The 20,220-nt window shown below is 41.0% G+C and overlaps 1 protein-coding gene across 4 annotated transcripts in view; it reads right to left on the reverse strand.

Annotated features, from left to right (window-relative positions):
- Positions 1-1,125: 1,125 nt before the first annotated feature.
- Positions 1,126-20,220, reverse strand: part of LOC106580141 (EGF-like repeat and discoidin I-like domain-containing protein 3) — a 304,272-nt gene continuing 285,177 nt past the window's right edge. For all 4 annotated transcript variants that reach the window (XM_014160860.2, XM_014160861.2, XM_014160859.2 and 1 more), the window contains 2 exons: positions 12,056-12,211; positions 1,126-3,259 (listed from right to left, as the gene is read on the reverse strand). In XM_014160860.2, the coding sequence (XP_014016335.2) occupies positions 3,110-3,259; positions 12,056-12,211 (306 nt within the window). In that variant the 3' untranslated portion in view covers positions 1,126-3,109. The remainder of the gene's footprint in view (positions 3,260-12,055; positions 12,212-20,220) is intronic.

Here is a 20,220-nt window from a genome sequence, read left to right on the forward strand (position 1 = left end):
CATGGTGTTTAAACTTGCGTCCTATTGTTTGTACAGATGAACATGGTACCTTCAGGCATTTAGAAATTTCTCCCAAGGATGAACCAGTCTTGTGGAGGTCTATAATTTTTGATGATGTCAATTAGCCTAACTAAAGCTTCTAAAGCCATGACATTTTCTGGAATTTTCCAAGCTGTTTAAAGGCACAGTCAACTTAGTGTATGTAAACTTGTGACCCACTGGAATTGTGATACAGTGAATTATAAGTGAAATAATCTGTCTGTAAACAATTGTTGGAAAAATTACTTGTCATGCACAAAGTAGATGTCTTCCCTGTGGCTCAGTTGGTAGAGCATGGTGTTTGCAACGCCAGCATGGTGTGTGCAACGCCAGGGTTGTGGGTTCGATTCCCACGGGGGGCCAGTACAAAAAAAATAAAAAATTCATGAAATGTATGCATTCACTACTGTAAGTCGCTCTGGATAAGAGCGTCTGCTAAAAATGACTAAAATGTCCAAAAAATGTCCTAACCGACTTGCCAAAACTATAGTTTGTTAACAAGAAATTTGTGGAGTGGTTGAAAAATGAGTTTTAATGACTCCAATCTAAGTGTATGTAAGCCTCAAACTTCAACTGTATATGGACTCAGGTGGTTGAATACTTATCTAATCAATATATATGAGCGTTTTATTGTTCATGAATCTTAAAACAAAGTTTTCTTCCACTTTGACATTAGAGTAGTTTGTGTTGATCATAGAAAAAAAAGACAATAACTTTTTAATCCCAATTTGTAACAGAACAAAATGTGGAAAATGTCAAAGGGTGTGAATACTTTCTGAAGGCACTGTATCTCCCCATAAGTGCTCACATATAATTCAATCACTACTGGACAATGCATATCCACATTTGGCCTTCGAATCATGTTTTGATCTCCTGCCACAGCCAAGAAAATGAAGTTGAATGTGCTACAAAGCAACTAAGCATGGCAGCCTAAGGTAAATCAATGAAGATGACACACTGCAGCACAGCCACGTGAAATTAGATGCTGTGAGAAAGTAGAGCATGACCACAGAGAACAAGAGATGAGCATTATATTATTAAAGTAGGGTAATGTGACACCTTTGCGAGCAAAAAGAAGGCAAGCCATTTGATTCACAGACATCTTTTTTATTGGTCAAACGGAAAGACCGAAAAAGCAGAATCCTTTCTCAGCTGTACACAGTCGTAGTTTCTGACTCTCTCTTCTGCAGGCGTGGACTAATTAGCATATCATTGGTACACTTTTCTATATAGCGCTTGATACTCAGACTGAGTAGACACAGAAACACAAAATTGACTTATTGGTTCCCCTTCACCAGTTAGCAAAGGTTTTACAATGCACCAATGGTGAGTGCAAGGTAAAAGAACTGTAACATAATGTTATAACTAAATGTGCCTGTGGACATGGACATATTTGATACTGTATCCCTCCTCATATGTCATGCTGACATCTCCATTGGTTAGTAACGATCCCGTTGTGTGAAAAGCGCACACAGACAGCGATCTAGAATGATCAATCAAGAAGACAACGTTATGGACACAGAAACTTCTTGACAAGATATACTCATAAATAGCTTGATCAAAAGCCAAGATATTAAAAAATTAAATAAAAACCATTATGCACAGCCAAATACATCCATTATAAAAAGTGAGTTGCATGGCATGATGCTTATGCTGTGTCCATGGATCTAAGAAATATTAGACTTTCATGATGCATGTCATGATACTTTCAAATGCAACACTGAAATACAGTGACATACTGTAACAACAACTGATAATGTTCATTGTACAGATATTTAAATATTCAAAGTTCTTACATGTATTTATATTCTTTTGAAAACGCATGAATAGAAAGCTTTTTGTGTGATTCTGTTAATAGAATTTGTGTGATAGATTTTTTATATAATTTGATTTATTTCATTAGCATGGTAATGTCTGTACACATAAAATATTGTCAAATATTATTATTCAAAGGAGGGCTTACTCTTTGTGTGGGTATGGATGGGTGACTTCTATCCTGAGCTTTTCACATTGATTAAAAATGATATTGTAAAGGCAGAAGGAGGATTGGGCATAAGGAAACAAAAGCAAAGAAAATTTACAAAAAACTAAACAATGTATACAATTCTATAAATGTGACAATTCCAAGAAGATATCTTTCAAACACAAAATGTAAATGCTAATTAGATTTAAATAAATTAAAGATGAGATAGAAAATTCAAGAGTATTTGGACACACTTCAATCAGCCAGCCCATCAACCTCTGTATCTATACTGCAGTGCCACTTTTGTCCTTGTTATTCGCCCACTAGATCACTTTTAAGATTTTGCAGCATGTATCAGAACTATTGAGAAATGCACGTTAGAATAGATACCTACACCAAAGCAATTGCTCTTAGGGAAGGAGTTTTAAATTATGTCATAATAAACTTTTAATATAATTTATGCACCATGCAATTACTTAGTGTTTTACATTTGATACAACAGCATTGAGCATTGTTATTGTATTTTATTTGCACTACAATGTCAGTGTCAGTAATGTTAAAAGCCTAGCTTGAAGAGGTGTTATAATCAAAAGTAAATATATATGTATCTGTCACTGTAGTATTTAGTTGTGAAAGTTAATTGATTTTTGGGATAGTTCCGTAATAAGTTTCAGTGGGGTTAACAATTTCCAATGAAGCATGATAGACAGGTTTCACATTTTCTTTGTTAAAAAGTGACACTGTACAGTAGCTTCCAGGGCAATATGTTTAAACCACAGTGTGATTCCCCTCTCCACACTCCAGCTCCCTCCCATCAAATATGTTACCCAAGTTCATTCCAAACATGATGGGGAAAAAAACTGGAGAGGAATAAAAAGACATTGACCACAAAAATAAGAAAACAAAAAGGGACAAAACCAGGACAAGGGCAAGTTTAAAATCAAACAGCAACCCACCATAACCAAACACATATTCTTGAAAAATCCATTGGAAAATGATTTATTTTTACAGGTTGCACAGTTTATATTGAAACACTGAATCTGGGATAGATGATCCAGTATTAAAGGGGGGAGAGGGGATAGGTGGACAGATGAGGGGGAAGGGTGGTCACTCTTCCTCTGTGCATCCCAGTAACTCTGCACGCAAAGTGATCCTTCCGTACCACGACCATGGAAGGATCCGGACAAATCGGGCGTAGATGGGCGGATCTATCACATTCTTTCTGTGCGTGTCATTGTCAAAGTTTCCTTGGAACACCTGCGAAAGGAAGGACAGTGGGAATGAGATTAAATGAATGGTGATCTTGAACACCCACACATATCTCAGCAAGCTTGTTAGTGTATGTGAGCCTCATTATGCACAGAAGTGAGATTAGAAAGGATAGAAAGAGCAAAGGTTAGAAGAAGACGAAGAGTGATGGACATGCTATGTAGGCTACATAATTCTGATGGTACATTTCCATAATGCTAGGAGGTATGGTCACGACCTGTGCTTTTGGCCTTGGAAAACACATGGCAGCGGAGTTAGCGACCTTTAATCCATTGCATCACGGCAGACCATTCTTAGTGCCATAGTATCCAACAAGACCCAATAGACAAGCAATGCGCAAAACAACGGCCCAGAAGCAAATTATCAATCTCATCGTTGATATGTAGTTAAACGTGCAAGCATGAAATATTCCAATATAAACAAGCATACTGGACGTATTGGGATGTATACTGTGTTGTTGATAGTTAGAAGCCTTGTGCCTAAGTGTGGTTAATCGACAGTAGAATGATATGCAATATGGGATATATGTACCTATTGGGACAGCTTAACTAAAGTCCATGATCATTTCAATTAAACAAGTGTGATTATGACTATTTAATTGGGATGTAATGGGACTCGTCATCGTCATTATGTGAAATGTAAAACCAGTGGGCCGGACCCCAGCAGGTGCTGAAAACATTCTGCCATTGAGTGGTTGAAATTAGCCAACCCCTAGAAAACGTTCAACCAGAACCCTTTCTATGGAAAGTAGGCTCTCTCAGTCCTGTTCCTGGAGCCCCCACCAGTGAGCAAAAACCTTTCTTACAAAATGCATTCTGATGGTCCCCAACACCAGGGATATTAAATTATGATGTTACTCTAACTGGTATGTACTGTACGTTTGGTAGGTCTGAAAAGTGAAACATTCCATTTGTGATATAGATTGACATGTTCTGCTTCATCGTGCAAAGGATTTGCGTGAAGTAATGACACTTGAACAAGCCGCAGTGCATTTCCACTCAAAGAATCCTGCTCCTTACTGAAACAAGAGAGCAGTGAGAATGCCTCCATTATCCTCCCACTGAAAGCCACTTCAGGCTGCTCAATTCCCAAATTATTCCACAAATCGCTAATACAAACGGAGCTTATTCCCCCTCTAGGGAGGGTGACGTCTCAATGGCTTTTCTGGGGCCCTGCGTATGACCAGCAATAGCTCTCATATCATGAGAGTCTGCTGCTGAGAGCTCTAGAATTATTGCAGTTCTAACTGAGCATGGTGAGTAGGGCATATAAAGCCTGTCATTAGGGCCCACAGTTTTTCCCAGTCCGATCACGTGGTCAGGACAAAGCCCAAAGAGGTGCACTACGATGCAAGCAAGATCGACTCTGGGTTTTCTAAAGCTAGCCAGCTTCAGTTAGCTTCACAATCCAGCTCAGTCTTCATTAATGTTAGGAAGGTGGATATTGATCGTGCAATTGCCGCATACTCAAGCCTGCTCGAGCTGGGTTGTGGACTGCGCATTCATGTTGCACGTGGCTAGTCGAACGCCAAACTCTTCATTGAGAAAATGCTGAAACATCAATCCATGGGTGAGCCAGTGCCACATTTTCATTTGTGCCGAAATAAACATAAAATCAAAGTCATCTTGCAAATTCAACAGGCTATGGCATATAAGAAGTGATTTCTTTATTTTATTACGTATGGTTAATGCTGTCTTTGGTATGCTTGTCAATTAACAAGCACTTTTTCCACACTCCTATCGATAAAATAATTGTATTAAGTCATACGAAAGTTTTACTCTGCATGAAGTTTCAAATGCATTATGTCATTGCTAAATGTGTAATGTGATACGTATTTGAACATTTTAAACAAATTACACAGAAAAAGCATTTGATTAAACTAACGGGATTAACACTTTTTCAGTTACTACATGATTCCATAAGTGTAATTTCATAGTTTTGATGTCTTCACTATTATTCTAAGATGTAAAAAATAGTAAAAATAAACAAAAACCCTTGAATGAGTAAGTGTGTCCAAACTTTAATAAACAGTATTTCTATAACTACATGCAACATATAAGTGAGTGACAGCTTGCGTGTCCCTGGTTTGCTCTCGAGTGGCACAGCGGTGTAAGGCACTGCATCTCAGTGCTAGAGGCATCACTACAGACCCTGGTGTGATACCGGGCTGTATCACAACCATCTGTGATCGGGAGTCCCATAGTGTGGCACACAATTGGCACAGTGTCGTCCGGGTTAGGGGAGGGTTTGGCCAGGGAAGGCTGTCATTGTAAAATAAGAATTTGCTCTTAACTGATTTGCCTAGTTAAATAAAGTTAAAATAAAATAAATAAATTGCTATAGTGTCCATGGGTATCCATATGCTGACAGAGGCCTCTCCTCTCTCAATCTAGAACTAACTGCCTGCAGTCTCTGCCACACTCAGGCTCAGGAGGGGAGAGACCTGAGGAGAATATGTACAATGCTGTGCCCAGCCACACAGACAGAGACACACACACAAATGTACACACTCTCTCGGTCTTGCGCGCAAACATGCATGCATGAATGTGCACATAAAAACACACACATACTGTACACACACACAAACACTGTACTTCAGATTTTCTCTCTCACAGACACTCATGCTTGAATCTATGGACAGAGACAGAGACACAGACAGACGACAGAGACAGGACTCTTAGCCCAGGCCAACCTCTCCGAGACTGTGGCGTGACAAGAAAAGTCTCTGGAGTCCGGAAGCCTAATGTGTCCTCTAGCATTAATCACCTGCTCCACTCGACTGAGAGGCGGAAACACCTTGAAAAGTCCTATATCTGGAAAGCTCCTCACAGCTCTGTGCTGGGACACACTGATTAATATCCCCCCAGGCCTTGCTCTAAAATATGCAGTAGAACCTGAGTAAGGATAATAGGACATAGGATGTTTTGATAGGATGCTTTGTTTGTGGATTGCATATTTTATTGTTTTACTACCTATGAATAGCATCATTATAGTATCACTGTATTCTCAGTCTGTACTCTTTGATGGCCACAAATCCTGAGATTTGAGACTATAGATTTCAACACGAAGGTTGCTATGATCTTGACAGCGTATATTTTATCACTTTTCTCTCGGCCCTGCCAGGATTGCCAAACGTTTGGAATTCTTCCAGTACTTAAAATTGAGATTGCTTGGCTGAAACTCACACTCAGTAAGCGTTGGCCCACATCCAAAGATCATCTTGTGGTTGAAATTATAAACTCCTCAAGCGAGGCATTTGAGCGGCGGATGGAGAAGTGTTTTCAGGTATGGGCCGCTAAACTGAAGATGTATTTGTACATGTTGGCATAAATTGATGTGTGCCCATTGGAGGGTGATATGTGTCGTAACAAGCCACCATCATATATACAGTGACTTCGGAAAGTATTCAGACCCCTTGACTTATTCCACATTTTATTACGTTAGTCTTATTTCTAAAATGTATTAAATAAAACATTTTCCTCATCAATCTACACACAATACACTATAATGACAAAACAAAAACAGGTTTTTAGAAATGTTAGCGAATTTATAAAAAATGTAAAACAGAAATACCTTATTTACATAAGTATTCAGACCCTTTGCTATGAGACTCGAAATTGAGCTCAGGTGCATCCCGTTTCCATTGATCATCCTTGAGATTTTTCTACAACTTGAATGGAGTCCACCTGTGGTAAATTCAACAGATTCAACATCATTTGGAAAGGCACACACCTGTCTGAGGTCAAAGGAATTGTCAGAGACAGGATTGTGTTCAGGCACAGAACTGAGGAAGGGTACAATCTTTTTTTGTAGCATTGAAGGTCCCCAAGAACACAGTGGCCTCCATCATTCTTAAACGGAAGACCTTTGGACCCACTAAGACTCTTCCTAGAGCTGGCCGCCCTGCCAAACTGAGTAATCGGAGGAGAAGAGCCTTGGTCAGGGAGGTGACAAAGAACCCGATGGTCACACTGACAGAGCTCCAGAGTTCCTCTGTGGAGACTGGAGAACCTTCCTGAAGGACAACCATCTCTGCCACACTTCACCAATCAGGCCTTTATGGTAGAGTGGCCAGACAGAAGCCAATCCTCTGTAAAAGGCACATGACATTCTGCTTGGAGTTTGCCAAGAGGCACCTAAAGACTATCAGACTACGGGAAACAAGTTTATTGGTGTCATCAGACCAGAGAATTAAATTTTTGGCCTGAATGCCAAGCGACATGTACTGTGAAGTATAGTGGTGGCAACATCAACCTGTGGGGATGTTTTTCAGCAGCAGGGAATGGGAGACTAGTCAGGATCGAGGGAAAGATGAACGGAGCAAAGTATAGAAAGATCTTTGATGAAAACCTGCTTCAGAGTGCTCAGGACCTAGACTGGGCGAACGTACACCTTCCAACAGGACAACGACCCTAAGCACACAGCCAAGTCAACACAGGAGTTGCTTTGGGACAAGCCTCTGAATGTTCTTGAGTGGCCCAGCCAGAGCCTGGACTTGAAACTGATTGAATCATCTCTGGAGAGACCTGAAAATGGCTGTGCAGCGATGCTCCCCATCCAACCTGACAGAGCTTGAGAGGATCTGCAGAGAGGAATGTTAGAAACTCCCCAAATACAGGTGTGCCAAGTTTGTAGCGTCATACCCAAGAAGACTCAAGGCTCTAATCGCTGCCAAAAGTGTTTGAACAAAGTACTGAGTACTTAACCTCTATGGGCTAGGTGGGACGCTAGCGTCCCCCCCGTGGTGCACTCCATCAACAGCAGGTGCATTTCAAGAGCGGCAAATTTGAAACCAAATAAATGTCAAAATTCTAATTTTTCAAACATACAACTATCTTACACCCTTTGAAAGATAAACATCTCCTTAATCTAACCACGTTGTCCGATTTCAAAAAGGTTTTACGGCGAAAGCATAAAGTTAGATTATGTTAGGAGAGTACATTGACAATAGCTGTGTGTAATGTTTTGTCAAGTCAAAGACAGGGTCACCAAAACCATAAAACCAGCTAAAATGATGCACTAACCTTTTACAATCTCCATCAGATGACACTCCTAGGACATTATGTTAGACAATGCATGCATTTTTAGTTCTATCAAGTTCATATTTATATCCAAAAACAGCGTTTTACTATGGCATTGATGTTGAGGAAATCGTTTCCCTCCAATAACCGGCAGTCAAGTCAGCACCACAAATTAAATAATTAAAATTAGAAAACATTGGTAAAATATTATATTGTCATTTAAAGAATTATAGATTTACATCTCTTGAACGCAATCAACTTGCCAGATTTAAAAATAACCTTACTGGGAAATCACACTTTGCAATAATCTGAGCACTGCGCCCAGAAAAATACGCGTTGCGATACAGACTAGCCGCCATGTTGGGGAGATCTAAAATCGAAAATACTATGTAAATAATCCATTACCTTTGATTCTCTTCATCAGATGTCACTTCCAGGTATCACAGGTCCATAACGAATGTAGTTTTGTTCAAAAAAGCTCATCATTTATGTCCAAAAATCTCTGTCTTGTTAGCACATGATCTAAGTCCGCCGGACTTCACTTCATGAACGAGGGGAAAAAATATATTTACGTTCGTTCAAACATGTCAAACGTTGTATAGCATAAATCATTAGGGCCTTTTTAACCAGAACATGAATAATATTCAAGGTGGACGAATGCATTCTCTTTTATAACGTATTGGAACGAGGGTACCCAACATGAACTCGCGCGCCAGAGTCTAATCGGCCATCACCGTTCCATGGCTCTTGTTCGGTCAGATCTCACAGTAAAAGACTCAAAACACTTTGTAAAGGCTGGTGACATCCAGTGGAAGCAATAGGAAGTGCCAAAATATTCCTCAGCCCCTGTGTTTTTCAATGGCATAGGTTTAAAGGTAATACAACACATCAGATATCCACTTCCTGTCAGAATCTGTCTCAGGGTTTTGCCTGCCAAATGAGTTCTGTTATACTCACAGACACCATTCAAACAGTTTTAGAAACTTTAGGGTGTTTTCTATCCATATATAATAAGTATATGCATATTCTAGTTACTGGGTAGGATTAGTAACCAGATTAAATCGGGTACGTTTTTTTATCCAGCCGTGAAAATACTGCCCCCTAGCCCCAACAGGTTAAAAAGTACTGAATACAAAAAAAATTGATTTTGTTTTGTCATGATGGGGTATTGTGTGTAGATTGAAAACCCCCCACCCCCGATTTAATCCATTTTAGAATAAGGCTGTAACGTAACAAAATGTGGAAAAAGTAAAGGGGACTGAATACTTTCCGAAGGCACTGTATATATTAGAATCTTTATCTTCACCCTGCTCCACATATGAAAAAAGACAGCAATTTACTGTATTAACCTCTATGGGCTAGGTGAGACGCTTGCGTCCCACCTACGTAACAGCCACTTGCAGCCTGTGGCGCGATTTTCAAAACCTTAAAAATCCTATTACTTCAATTTCTCAAACATATGACTATTTTACAGCTATTTAAAGACAAGACTCTCGTTAATCTAACCACACTGTCCGATTTCAAAAAGGCTTTACAACGAAAGCAAAACATTAGATTATGTCAGCAGAGTACCAAGCCAGAAATAATCAGACACCCATTTTTCAAGCCAGCATATGTCACCAAAACCCAGAAGACAGCTAAATGCAGCACTCACCTTTGATGATCTTCATCAGATGACAACCCTAGGACATTATGTTATACAATACATGCATGTTTTGTTCAATCAAGTTCATATTTATATCAAAAACCAGCTTTTTACATTAGCATGTGACGTTCAGAACTAGCATACCCCCCGCAAACTTCCGGGGAATTCGCTAACATTTTACTAAATTACTCACGATAAACATTCACAAAAAGCATAACAATTATTTTAAGAATTATAGATACAGACCTCCTCTATGCACTCGATATGTCCGATTTTAAAATAGCTTTTTGGTGAAAGCACATTTTGCTATATTCTAAGTACATAGCCCAGGCATCACGGGCTCGCTATTTAGACACCTGGCAAGTTTAGCACTCACCATAATCATATTTACTATTATAAAAGTTTGATTACCTTTTGTTGTCTTCGTCAGAATGCACACCCAGGACTGCTACTTCATTAACAAATGTTGGTTTGGTCCAAAATAATCCATCGTTATATCCGAATAGCGGCGTTTTGTTCGTGCGTTCCAGACACTATCCGAAATGGTAAAGAAGTGTCACGCGCATGGCGCAATTCGTGACAATAAAATTCTAAATATTCCATTACCGTACTTCGAAGCATGTCAACCGCTGTTTAAAATCAATTTTTACGCCATTTTTCTCGTAGAAAAGCGATAATATTCCGACAGGGAATCTCCTTTTCGGCAAACAGAGGAAAAAAATCACAAAGGCGGGGGCGGTCGGGTCATGCGCATAAGCCCAGAGTCCCTTGATCGGCCACTTGAGAAAGGCAATAATGTGTTTCAGCCTGGGGCTGGAATGACGACATTCTGTTTTTTCCCGGGCTCTGAGCGCCTATGGACGACGTGGGAAGTGTCACGTTAGAGCAGAGATCCTTAGTAAAAGATAGAGATGGAAAAGAAGTTCAAGAAATGGTCAGACAGGCCACTTCCTGTAAAGGAATCTCTTAGGTTTTGACCTGCCATTTGAGTTCTGTTATACTCACAGACACCATTCAAACAGTTTTAGAAAATTTAGGGTGTTTTCTATCCATATGTAATAAGTATATGCATATTCTAGTTACTGGGTAGGAGTGGTAACCAGATTAAATCGGGTATGTTTTTTATCCAGCCGTGTCAATACTGCCCCCTAGCCCTAACAGGTTAAACTAATTTGATCACTGTTCATATGCTAATTTTGTGGATTCATGCTTCTGGGAGAATCTAGTTCACTATAGCCTGTTAAAGAGAGAATGAAAGCTGCCAGTGTGCTTTAAAGGCTTGCATAAATCAAGAGATCTGTGTGTGTGTGTGTGTGTGTGTGTGTGTGTGTGTGTGTGTGTGTGTGTGTGTGTGTGTGTGTGTCTGTTTAGGTGTATGTGTAGGTGTGTTTCCTCCCAGGTTAGCCCTGCTCTGACCATCATCAGCAAAAGCTCCAGGAAATCCTTATCGTTAAACAACCCAGCGAGAGTAGCAAAGTAAACAGGCCTCCTCTAAAAGAACAGGCCCAGTAGTGCTGCTGCTCTCCTGACAGCAGAGTGTTGTCACAGCCTCCTTCCCTTTCCGTTAGCTGGGGTGGGCGATTGGAATGGTCACATGTACTCTGGTGAAGGACCGTAAACACAATTTCAGGCAGCATGCCGACCAGGACTGCTAGACAACGTGCCCTTATCTGATCCAGGAGCCAAGAGAAAGTCAGAGAGAGGCCTCAGCAAGCTGTGCTGGAGCCTGAGATGGGAAGATGCAGTGCTAACGATGAGCGATGAGACTGGGTCCGAGCTTGACAACGATAAGCAGCACAATACATTTCTCCATTAATTCTGTCAATTGTTGTTTTGTGTTTGATTGTTTGTTTTAGCATTTATTGTCTTTTTTCTCCTCGCTGTGCTTTTCCCAATCATTCACTTTTTCATTCAATTGGATTCAATTCTTGGCTGCAAAATTAACATTTCTATTTGTATTCATTTGGGATTTTACTGCATATCAAAATAGTGTTCGCCTTTTACATCTACTAATATTATGCTTGAGTTTTGGTGGATACTGTTCCTTCCACTACTGATGGCATGCAGGGTTTGGGTTACATGTTAAGCAGTACTGTTAATGGAGTGAGGATGGCTCACCTTGTCCTTCCTCTGTTTTTCATCTTGATATACGAGCCACCTCTCTCCATCGTTGCTGTAGGCCACCTTGTAGGAGCCGACGAACTGGACATGGCCAAAGTCCTTGGCCCCCTGGGTGATGATGCCGGTGACTTTAGTAGGCAGGAGCATGTCAACCTGAGAGAGACAGAGAGAGTGTGGTGGGTGAGGGAGAGAGATAGAAACAGAGAAAAACTTTCCTTTATCACCTCCGACTCAGCTAAACGAAAGTGTCAGAGATGCTCAGTTCTCGCCAAGTTCAATTATTTAGAGCTAACACAACAGTGTAGGTTTCTGACTAGCGTGTACAGAATGCACCGTTACTATCTGCTTCACTATTACCAAGCCCATGCAGGATTCCATGCAATGAAGACAATGGATTGTCAGGGTTAGCTTCCCTATATTTATTCTCTGTTAATTATGCTCAATGAGTAATGTATGGGAATTCATACTGCAGAAAATTACAAATAATTTGAATCTAAAGTGGAAGAACCTGAGAGCAGTGCATGATGAGATGGGTTTCCGTGGAGCATAAAACTGTGCATTTAGGGAGATCAAGCGAGATGTCTGAGCAGAATTATGAGCGTTTTTGGTTCATCTTTTATAATTGAGCATGAATCAGCATAGCTTTGAATCAGAAGAGAAAAACAATCCAATATGTGCATGTGGAATGCCTAATCATCCCAGACTGCATCCCAAAGAGGACCCCGGGTGAAAAACACAAATTGTCCATTCTGTTGAAGATACTGTAACATCATTTGAATCTCTTTCACATGCTAACAAAAAGGTCACATAAATTCATGGCTTGAGGATCAAAGGCTTCATTCATAGCTCATGAATATAAACGCATGACTGGCATCAGGGAATGTTCTACACACAACATGGCAACCATGACATAGTTTGAAACCATAACCACAAATGATCCAGAAGTCTGCTTTTGATTTGGCTCAATGTCAATAACACCATGACGGTACAGTAACTGTCTTGCTAGATCCATGCACACCAATCCCCTTCATGGGGCGAAGAGAGAGCAAGAGAAGCGGTCAAAAAGGAGAGAGGTAGTACAAATGAGAGAGAGAGAGAGAGATATGGATTTCCTGAGCTGGATTTACAATACACAGGAGCCCATATATCATCCTACATTTCTGAATTTAATTAAACTCAACCCATGAATTTTAATTGGCCACACCCCACAGGAAGCAGAATTTGAAATTAATTTGAATTGAAGAAAGTATAATTTAATTCAAAGCAATTCAACTGATACATGAAAGTCTCATTCATTTGACATATCTTTTAGCAAAGGATCTGCCACTTATTGATGCAAAGATTATACATACCATTTCAAATATTAGTTGGATTATAACTCAAAGATTGTCATCAAATGTTAGATTGCTCCCTTTCATATTGCAGTGTTTGATCTGCTGTAAAACAATTATAAATTATTACAGACAACCCACAACATGTTCTTACAATATTTATGAGAGTATTGGTAACCATACACAATGTAAAAATAAACATGTGTATACAGTAGTGATGTGTAGAATAAATAAGCCATTTGAATTTCATGGAACTTAATTAAAATCTACTTTCTTTAAATCAAATTCAATTCTCTGTGGGGTGTGGCCAATACAAATTCAAGAATTAAATTGGAAATAAAGAACAATTTACAACTCAATTCAGAATTGAACCCAAGCCTGCTATACAGAACGTGGTAAATGTGGGCCAAAACACAGAGGCTTCTCGCTCTCTCATGTTCTCAAGACCCTCGTCTGACTATAATGTTACTGTACATCATCCCATACATTATATTACTATTTATTGCAACACATTACAACATATCAGAAAGCATTACATGCACAAACACAGCACACAAACATGCCTCACTATGGCACGTGGTGCACATGAGCCCCCATCTCCACAACATCTGTCATGAGGCCAGGAGATTGCTCCTGAGCTGGTCTTCAGTCCTGTTCTGACAGACTTTCTCCAGGGATTCAAAGAGGTTTTCACTGTAGACATCTGTTTGGAGGAGCAGGCAGGCTCAGGCCTGGGTCCCTGACTTATAGGGAGCCAAAGACATGGCTTGCTGTCAATCTTTCTGTGCTCTTATAGAACAAGAGTTATGTGATATGGAGTAAGCAGCCAGCTCTTGGGGTTCTGAAGACAACATAAAAAGGGTTGGCTCTCTAAGGCAGTATGTTAGTTGAACAGCTATGGTCCTAATTTCAAATCTTGGTACAAGGGCACTTTACCATGATGTCATGTAGGTAATTATACACATTGGTTTACATAGTTTTCTATTAAAACAGAGATACCTCCTTCAAAACCAGACCTGTACAGATGCTTCACCCCTTTGTTTAATGAAGTGTTCATGTCTGTTTTGGGAGGGGGGGACATATAAATGGGGCTTTAAATAACCTCTCTTTTATAATTACAGTAATTGCAAACTGCCTTATGCATGAAGGGACACTAAAGGAATGGGAGAGGCTGTTGCTGCTTCAGGGAAAAGGAATGACACATTGCATTGTGAGGCTCAATTACCCTCCAAGCAGAGCACAGCGTAGAGGTAGTCTCATTCTGGCCAACCTGTCGAGTCTGCCACCAAAACAAAGGCACGCTTGAAGGGGAACCTGTATTTGCGGTCATAGGTAGCAGTCAAAGAAGACGACCGCCCCTGGCACAGTCAGCTCCCAACACTTTAATGCCCCAAACTGATTTAAAGGGCGAGATAAGCTTGTTAGAGCCAGGCGTCCCCAAAAACCCACATTCCAACACACTTAACCCTGACACACCGGGGGCTTTGAAGTCTTAGCGGCAACCTCTGGATCCTCGTGACACAGGCACAAAAAAAAATCACAGCATTCCTTTCTTTCTCTCACTCCTTCTCCTCGGGTGAGTGGAAGTCGATACAAACAACACCTCAAAGAGTCCCAACCCCCCTCCTCCTCGCTCACCCCATCCCCTGTTCTCCTCCATCACCGTCTGTTTCCCCCATCAGTGGAAAACATTCATAACATTTGGCAGAATTAATTATCCCTGCATGGTGCTTCAAGGCGACACATGCATGTGTTTCTGTGGGACAAATAGGGAAAGAGAAAATAAACTCAAAAAGAGGAGAGAGAAACCCCCCCATCTACTCATTGAGATGAGAGTTTGCGTGTAACGCCAATGTCCATATTTGAAGTGCTAGTTTTGTCAGAGGGGTGAAAAGAGTGTGAGGCTGCTGTAGAGGAATACAATTAGCCCCTCTACTACTCCACACTGTATACATACATAGCACCCAGCTAGCAGCTAGCTCCCCCTCTAGCTGAGCTAATTTAATTGTATGTGTTGAAGACTCATTTAATCTACACTGCTCATATAACCTCACCCAATTTCTAGACTGCTGGAAGTGTGTGTGTGTGTGTGGAGTGTACACAGGGCAAACGGCAGGAGCCGGGGTAGTGTACTGTAAGTACAGCTCACACAGGCATATGGACTCAACAGGATGATATGACGGCCCATCAACCCCACGATGGGGCCGCCATCATTAAAGCTTAAAGCAGAGGTGTGAGAAGGAATAGGTGAAATCCCATGGTTTTTCCGAACGTGGCATCTGTACTCAGAAAACTGGATAGAAATGTATCTTATTGTATCTTAGCAGGGGGCCCTGTATTTGAATAAAACATCACAGTATCGAGACATGCAAACATAATGCTTTTGAGATGCATCATTATGAAGGGAGAAAAAAATTATGTGCACGTTTCAATATGCCAACTGTTTGAGGCAATACAGATCCAGACCTATCACTACCCTTGCATCAGTTAGAAAAAGCACCAAGCATGTTCTAGAATACCAAATTAAAGAATTGAACAGGTCAAACCACATGCTCTGGGAAAGCCTTTTGAACATGTGGTCATGTCGAGCCTTAAGCCTGTTGATCGGATAATCACAGTCTTGATTCTAACTCCAGGCAGCACTCAGGCCGGCCCAACTGGGAGACACCGCGTGAGAATATAAGAGTGAAACACCTAAAGCACACGCATGCACACACACAATCCCAACTCCTTTCATGACTACCGTTTCCACTTGAGGTGGCGAGATGTCAAATCACATAAGGCGTCTGCTGAGCACTGACATGGCGGAATGTGGGTTCTGCCCAGTTAGAAGTGTGGACACCTCTGTTACCTTGGGGCCTAACTCACAGCGGAGATATGGTCACAAACTAAAAAGTCTCTGTACTGGCTGTATCAGCGTGAGACCAGCCAGCCACTGCCTGGATGTGCTAAATGCCAAACATGCAAAAACAGGACTTCCTGCTCACTCTGCTATCGACCAGAGTGAAATGCTTTTAAATGTTCCACGTCGCCTTGCCCTCCTAGAGCAAAGGTCTAATGACAGTTGCAGTTGTGGCGTGTACTGAATCCACTTTTGGAAAAAAGTAATGTCAAGTGTTGAGTAGAAACACTTGGCTATGTTTAAAAAAATTATGAAGAAATATTGTTGACAGCTTCCCCTGCTGGTAAGACTGGTCCAAAGTAAGCTAATAAAAGTTTGCATCTTTGAACCAGACTGGTAGTCTTTAGCATTACAGTAACAGTGAATCCATCCCTCTTGCAAAGATTGCGTCATCATCCCCTTTTTTTGAGGAAGACGACTGATTCAATATTTTAAGAATCAAATGTTTTTTTTGTGTGTGTGTTAACAGTTAAATGAAAATGTCTATCACATTACACATTTTGACAGGATGCATTTTGAAAGTTCAAGCACAGTAAAACTTTTGTAAAACTTAATACAATTCTATTATCGAGAGGAGTGGGAAGAAAGGTGCTTGTGCATTGATAAGCACACCAAAGCACATCAAAGACGGCATTAACGATAAGTAATAAAAGACGGCACTTCTAACACGCCATAACCTGCTGAAATTGCAAGATAACTTTTCTTTCATGTTGATTTCAGCTAAAATGAAAATGTGGCATAGTCTCAATGAATAGTTCGACTAGCCATGTGTGACATGCACGCACAGTTAAAAGCCTGTTTGACTTAGCGGCAGCTGCATGATCAATATCCACCTTCGTAGTATGGATGAAGCCTAAACTGGAATTTGAAGCCGACTAGCTTTATAAAATCCTGAGTAGATCTAGCTTCCATCGTAGTATACCCCACTGGTGCTGCCAATTAGGGTGATTGTCAGTCAGTATCCCAGCTGGCAAGCCATGAGGCTGCTGGGTTTGTTTCCTGGCCATGAGGCCTTTCGTTAGTTTTTTAGGTTTTAGTTTTGAAATGCCTTGTGTTTTTCATTTTTGTACATATTTATGTTTCTTCACCATCTTAACAAATAATAATCCACTTGGACTGGCCGTCCAAGAAGTCAAGTGGTAGCGGGACCAGAATTCGTAAATTGCTGTCTCCTGGTTGGTCATCCAACACGGTCCTCAAACACGGTTCTCACATAAATGCACACAATCATTCAGGTAACAGACCGTGTAACTAGGCCTAGGACCACTAGACAAAGCGATTGCATCAATATTAGTTGGCTAGTTCATCGGTTTCGTAACATCACTTCCTCCTAACCTCCCTCCTTTCTTCCCCTGAGTAAAGCACACTTGCATAAATAACCCCGTTTCCATATTTTTCCAGAATAACTATTTTGTTTGTTAAACTTAGCACATTTGAAAAAAAAAAAAATCAAAAACATGGCAGTGTAAAACTGTTGAGTGCCTGTGAGAAGAGGCTACTGTAAGAGAGAAAACTGCTCTCTGAATTTGACACAGCACATACAGTTGAAAAAACTTTGCAGCTTTTCATTTAGTGGGAGACTTTTTTCCCATACATAATTTAAACCAGTAGGCCCAAGCTAAGTGCTTAAGAAGACGACAAGCATAAATTCACCTGCATGCCAAAAATAAAGAGATTATATATTACAAAGAGATTATAAAAACACATTTATGAAGGACAATCAATTTCCCCCAAAAAAGCTTAGTCAAATCCAGTTAATAGAAAATGTTAAATTTCATCTAATTTAAATATCCTTGTGGAATAAAAATGCCATACTATGTATCTATCGAAGGGGTGGAAATAGGCTCTGCTTGTCTACTTAACTCAAATCAAATGGGGGAAGAAAACGGGCAGAAAATCAACCATGCCGACAGATCATTTAAAACGTATAACAGTGTGGAAAGCCTCCATTGATTCATTGTGTCGTGTCCGATATCTGTTGGAGAGGAGAGAGGCACTCTGATCCACCCGTGACAATCCGTGGGGTGCATCCCAATAATACCTTATTTCTCTTGAAGTGTGCACTCGTTCACTCTTTCCCACAAATCTAAAAGCATTGGATTGGTGCAGGAGCGGGATGAAAAGAAGTTTCTCTATATCGATTATTGGGACGCATCCATGGTCTTACCACAGCAGAGAGGACGCTGGGAATTACATCCACTGTGATTCCCATGAACAGCATTCACGTTGGATTTAGCGGGTGACAGGGTTAACACTTTCAGATCAGGTGCAGAGTAGTTTGTCTGTGTTCTGTTTTCTTCTAGTATACTTGGTGATGTTAAAAATAACTGCATTCCCTGCAGTCTCAGCAGCAGCACTTTCTCATGATGTTTATCAAAGCAGTCATTCCACATATTCAATTGGCAGATAGCCTAGTGGTCAAGCCATTGGGCCCATAACTGAAAGGTTGCTGGTTTGAATCCATGAGCTGACTAGGTAAAAAATTGTCAATGTGCCCTTGAGCAATGCACTTTACCCTAATTGCACTGGCTAAGAGTGTCTGCTAAATCAGGGGATCACAAAGTATTACACTCAGGCTCCCCTTTCCAGCATTGAGGAGCAAGCACTGTTTACACCCCTCTTGATGGTGGAGAGAACATTTTGCAGGTTTAAAGCTTATTTACTGCAAATCTACACATTTTGTCAAGGGGTGCAGAGAAGACATCTGTTTAAAGCTAATTTTCAGCAATTCTACACATTTGCCATGTCTTGTGTGTGTTCATGTGATATTTGAGTGACTCAAACATTACAACAAAATCTTTGGGCTAAAAAAAACGACATGACATGGTCTAGTTGATCTGGACATTTCTGACAAGTAATAAATAGCTTTCTGGTCTGCAATGACTGACATGTCAAGAAGAAAACTGATGATTCACCACCCAATTTGAAATTGAACCTTGTGCATTCTACTATTACCACTTCAAGGGTAAGTTCAGGAAAAAAAAAGATCGATATATACTGCTCAAAAAAATAAAGGGAACACTTAAACAACACATCCTAGATCTGAATGAAAGAAATAATCTTACTAAATACTTCTTTCTTTACATAGTTGAATGTGCTGACAACGAAATCACACTAAACTAATCAATGGAAATCCAATTTATCAACCCATGGAGGTCTGGATTTGGAGTCACACTCAAAATTAAAGTGGAAAACCACACTACAGGCTGATCCAACTTTGATGTAATGTCCTTAAAACAAGTCAAAATGAGGCTCAGTAGTGTGTGTGGCCTCCACGTGCCTGTATGAGCTCCCTACAACGCCTTGGCATGCTCCTGATGAGGTGACGGATGGTCTCCTGAGGGATCTCCTCCCAGACCTGGACTAAAGCATCTGCCAACTCCTGGACAGTCTGTGGTGCAACGTGGCGTTGGTGGATGGAGCGAGACATGATGTCCCAGATGTGCTCAATTGGATTCAGGTCTGGGGAACGGGCGGGCCAGTCCATAGCATCAATGCCTTCCTCTTGCAGGAACTGCTGACACACTCCAGCCACATGAGGTCTAGCATTGTCTTGCATTAGGAGGAACCCAGGGCCAACCGCACCAGCATATGGTCTCACAAGGGGTCTGAGGATCTCATCTCGGTACCTAATGGCAGTCAGGCTACCTCTGGCGAGCACATGGAGGGCTGTGCGGCCCCCCAAAGAAATGCCACCCCACACCATGACTGAACCACCGCCAAACCGGTCATGCTGGAGGATGTTGCAGGCAGCAGAACGTTCTCCACGGCGTCTCCAGACTCTGTCACGTCTGTCACGTACTCAGTGTGAACCTGCTTTCATCTGTGAAGAGCACAGGGCGCCAGTGGCGAATTTGCCAATCTTGGTGTTCTCTGGCAAATGCCAAACGTCCTGCACGGTGTTGGGCTGTAAGCACAACCCCCACCTG

This window comes from Salmo salar, chromosome ssa20, assembly GCF_905237065.1.
Source record: "Salmo salar chromosome ssa20, Ssal_v3.1, whole genome shotgun sequence".
Taxonomy (NCBI): Eukaryota; Metazoa; Chordata; class Actinopteri; order Salmoniformes; family Salmonidae; genus Salmo; species Salmo salar.